This window comes from Mastomys coucha, unplaced genomic scaffold (assembly GCF_008632895.1).
Source record: "Mastomys coucha isolate ucsf_1 unplaced genomic scaffold, UCSF_Mcou_1 pScaffold14, whole genome shotgun sequence".
Taxonomy (NCBI): Eukaryota; Metazoa; Chordata; class Mammalia; order Rodentia; family Muridae; genus Mastomys; species Mastomys coucha.
Genome location: NW_022196896.1, coordinates 112,614,115 through 112,618,681, shown reverse-complemented (window position 1 = coordinate 112,618,681; position 4,567 = coordinate 112,614,115). Strand labels below are relative to the sequence as shown.

The 4,567-nt window shown below is 53.9% G+C and overlaps 1 protein-coding gene across 1 annotated transcript; it reads right to left on the bottom strand.

Annotated features, from left to right (window-relative positions):
* Positions 1-1,220: 1,220 nt before the first annotated feature.
* On the bottom strand, positions 1,221-4,273 carry LOC116088709 (alkaline phosphatase, germ cell type). The gene is made up of 11 exons (XM_031368276.1): positions 4,210-4,273; positions 4,010-4,126; positions 3,787-3,902; positions 3,477-3,651; positions 3,232-3,404; positions 2,879-3,013; positions 2,691-2,763; positions 2,448-2,582; positions 2,174-2,365; positions 1,945-2,061; positions 1,221-1,861 (listed from the first exon to the last, which is right to left on the bottom strand). Exons 1-11 carry the CDS (start codon positions 4,271-4,273, stop codon positions 1,569-1,571), a joined length of 1,590 nt encoding a protein of 529 aa, XP_031224136.1. The 3' UTR covers positions 1,221-1,568.
* Between the last annotated feature and the right edge of the window lie 294 nt (positions 4,274-4,567).

The window sequence follows — 4,567 nt, the reverse complement described above, 5'->3', positions numbered from 1 at the left end:
AAAAAAAAAAAAAGAAAAGAAAAAGAAAAACCTTCCTGTTCATGATGAGCCTGGACAACAGAAACTCCTCACTAACACTGTCTGCTTGAGGATGCTTCCCTCCCTCCTTCCCCCCTTGGGCTTGCACCCTACAGGGAGGAGCAGAGTGTGGGAGGAGGGAACAAGCAGCTTACCAGAATAATTAGTGTTTAGTGAAACTGCAGGCCTTCGGGTGGGCAGGAATTCCAGAGGCTCAAACCCCTCACTCAGTACAGTGCCCCACGGGTTCTATGCTTCCCTGTAACCAGAGAACTCCCCACTCCTGGGAGGAGAGTGAGAGCTGACTAGGTGTGGAAAGATACTCTTCCCTATGCTGGGTAGACTAGAGTGGCTGGGGCTTTAATCACTTCTCGGCTGGAGGGGAAGCTCTCAGAACTCTGTTCCTCAAGTTGTGAAGCCTGGCAAGTCTTCTAGAACTTGAAAGTTAGGTTGAGCTGTTGATTGCTGTAGGTTTTTGAGACAGGCTTTCTCTCTGTAGCCCTGGCTGTCCTGGATTTGGTTCTGTAGACCAGGCTAGCCTCAGCCTCCGCTGTTTCTCTAGTGAAGCAGACATTGGGCAAGAAAGGCAAAAGAACCAGGTCATCGATGAAGACCTACTATGCAGACTGAATACCCCGTGCTCTCCTGCTTCCAACAAGAGAACTCCCAAGTCTGCAGCCTGGTATATGTGTGCAAGGTGAGGAGGAAAAGGGGTCTAGCAACCTGATTATGTGACCATGGTTGCAAGAGGTGGAACCCCTCTTCCTTCCCAAGTAACAGAGAAAGGCCAAGCCTCGGGCCTTTGTTGTGGCCCTTGGAGATCCCTAGCTCTTGACCTGGCTCTGTTCTGACCCTCCCTACCAAGCAAGACACCAGAGGCATTGATTGGCACACTTGACACTCTACATTCTATGACTACAGTGAGTTCTAGGTCAAATACTTGAGTGTGACAGCTAGGGAGGGACCTTGCTGTCTCCACTCTAGAAGAGACACAAAATGTGCTCAACTGGTGTCGACCACCTGAGTCTGCCTCGTGCTGGCCTGAAAGCAAGGTTCCTCTGTCCTCCTGGCCAACATGCCAGGATTTCTTCATGGTCAGGGGATGGCTGAAGTGTCATTCCATCCCTGACACATCTCACCTCTGGCCCACCCAGACACCACCCTTCCAGCTGCTGTAGACAAAACAGGTAGGACTGACATTGTGTAACAATTAGTTTTATTGTCCCCAGAACAAAGGAAGGTCCAGAAAGGTGTTAAGTGCTCTGCATTTTTAGGGTAGCTAGACACAGGAGACACCTATAATCCCAGATTTGGAGAAGCTGAGGTTAAGAAGATGGTGGGCTGAAATCTAGACTAGACAAGACCCTGTCTCAAAAAAAACTGTAGGGGAAAAAGGACCAAGGAGGCCCAGTGAACTAAGGTACAGCTGCCGGACTGACAAACCAAGTTAGTTCTGAGATTAGAAGTGGAGTTCCAGTTGGAGCCCAGAAAAACAGTACTGGCCAAAGGCACCAAACAAGCCAACAAGTGGAGTCCAGTGAGCTTGGTAGTTAGGGTTCAGCCGCCACCATCAACATCAACATTTTCCCAGCCAACAGGCACAGCAGGGTGGAGGTGTAGCCTGGGCTCACTGCACTGTTCTGGCCAGAAGGGGGCGCCAGGCCGCAGTCAGTGTAGGGCTCCAGGCAGCCTGCAAAGGCCATGACGTGAGCGATGTAGTTCTGTTCTTGCACGCCGTGCACCAGATGCGCCTGCGGGCCACGCGCGAATATCGCCACGTCCTCCCCGCTGTGGGTCTCTGACGACAGGGGTACAGCCGCCTGCTGCAGGTACGTGGGGTTGCCTGCCAAGAACAAGGTGTTCAGAGCAGGTCCTCCATGAGCACTCTCAGCCCCATGTTGCCACCCCCACACTGAATGAACTTACTGCTCTCTTCTTCCGTGACATCAGCCCGGATGCCATTATGGAACTTGTAGCCAGGGCCGTTGCCATACAGTATCGAGGTAAAGGATTGGCCATCCCCAGCCTTGAAGGGAGCCAGCCCTGCAGGAAGAGGGGATGACCTGTTCTACAAACCGAGCTGCTTCTGAAGCACCCTTTGTCACCAGATGCCTACAAGGCAACAGCAATCTGCCACTGCCTGCCCCACACCTACCAAAGATGGAGGCCCCTCTGCGTGTGTAACCACCGAAAGAGAAGACGTGAGAGTGGTCGGCGGTGACAAGGACCATCGTGTCCTTCTCACGGGTGAGCTTGTCTGCCTTCTCAACGGCTGAATCGAACATGACAGCCTCAGTCAGGGCACGATAGGCTACAGTTTCATGGTGGCCATGGTCGATGCGGCCCCCTGCAGGAGATGGGGAGATGTTTGAGTCTGTGCTGGACCCGTCTCCTCCTCCTCCTCCTCTCTGCCAGGCACAACCACTCACCTTCCACAAAGAGATAGAAGCCTTTGGGGTTCCTGCTGAGCATGCGCACAGCCACCTCTGTCATCTCGGCCAGGGAAGGGTCTTGAGTAGGGTCTCGATAGATTTCATATTTCATGTCATTAGGTTCAAAGAGGCCTGAAGAATAATAAAATCCATGGTGACTACAAGACTGCATGTTAGGACTAAGACACACACACAATTTCCCAATGGAAGGGTTCCAGGGCAAGAAACGCGAGTTATTACCCATGAGGTGTGTCACAGATCGGTTCAGGGATGCCTGAATGAGCTCCGCGCGGTTCCAAACGTACTGGGCCCCCTGCAGGGATACAGCCAGTCTATTAAAGTACATACCTCGACATGCACAGCCCTCACTAATTTCTTCTCTACCCTTTGTCCTAGTGCCCCCCTCCCTCCCCCCTCCACCCCTGTACCTGGTACTTTGCCAGCCACTCTTGAACTAGGTTGCGTCCATCCAGCCTGGTTCCAGCCTGCTCAGTGTCAGTTGGATATTCCTGGTCCGGTGTCCCCTCGGGAAACATGAACTTGCGACCACCACCGAGGATCACCTATGATCAGAGGTGAGGTTGGGACCTGATTGATCTTCTCTTCCCTCCGGACAGCATATGGTCCCAGCAGGTCTGAGGGAAGGGCTGCCCCTTCTCTACCCAGCCCTAACCCACCACTCAAATAAATACCCTAGAGGAGTTCAGACTATAGGCTGCATAGACTTCAGTGAGTGACACCTCCGTGCAGCCCTCCTCCCTCCCTCCCTCCTGGGGCTCACATCAATGTCCATGTTGGAGATGAGCTGTATGGAAATGTCCTTGCAACCATCCTTCAGTGCCGAGGCAGGCATCTGTGCATCCGAGTACCAATTACGGTTCACAGTGTGCGCGTAGGTGCCGGCTGGAGAGGCGTGCTGCACGGACGTGGTGGTCACCACTCCCACAGACTTTCCTGCAGAAAGTCACGTGAGCCACCCAGGATCCCCCGGGTCTCCCTAGGTCCTTCCACCCTGCTTCAACTTACCTGCTTTCTTTGCACGGTGCATTACTGAGACGACCTCATTACCCCACGTTGTGTTGCACTGGTTAAAGCGTGCGGCTGCACTCAAGCCGATGACCTTCATGTTGGTTTTGACCCCGCAGAGAAAGGCAGTGCCTGTGCCTGCACTGTCCGGGACCTGCTTGTCTGTGTTGTATGTCTGGGGAGAGACACTCTCAGCTCAACTCTACTGGTAGACATTAGTCCTTGTCTCTTCCTGGGATTCTGGATTCTTCCCAACCCACCTTCCTGGTATATCAGCTCTTGCCATCCCCTGTGGGGACGCCAAACTCACCTTGGACAGAGCCATGTATGGGAAGCGATCCATGGCTAGTTGTGTCTCAGGTCCCAGGTGGCCTTGCTGTTGTCCCTTTAGAATCCGGGTAGCCGTTACTGTGGACACCCCCATCCCTGAAGGAGCAAAAAATGATCAGGGCTAATCCCCTTGGCCCACCAGGGGCCTTGGGTGCCTGGTGTACGAGAGTCCCAGGGTAGCCAGGTCTCCCTTATGCACTCACCGTCCCCCATGAGGATGATGAGATTCTTGGCTGAAGTCTGAATGGGCTGCACCCTCTTGGCGGCCTTCAGGGCCTCCGCTGCCTTTCGGTTCCAGAAGGCAGGGTTCTCCTCCTCCACTGGCGAAGAAAAGAGCAGAGGCAGGGTCAGACTGAAGACCCAGGGGCACAAATTGAGCAGACACCTGAAAGAGCCTCATTACCTGGGATGATGCTCGGGGACACCCATAGGCTGAGGCCCAGCAGCAGCAAGCAGGATCCCCACATGGTTATGGCAGGGTGGGTGCTGGCCCGTGAGGATGGCGGATAGAGACTCTGCAGTACCGCAGCGCTAGCTGAGGCCCTCCTGACTAGCTCCTCTTAAATAGGCGAAGACTTAGTTCCTGCCTGAAAGGCTCAGAGTCCCTCCCTAATCCTTAGGAGTTGCCCTTGGTCCCACCCTATCCTGTGAACTGAAGCTTGTCTGGCTGTAAAAAGTTGGCAGGGTGTGAATGTCCAGGCCCGCGTCCTGAGTCTGAGGCTGTGAGTGGGTCTCAGACATCTCCCTCACGTTAGGTGGGA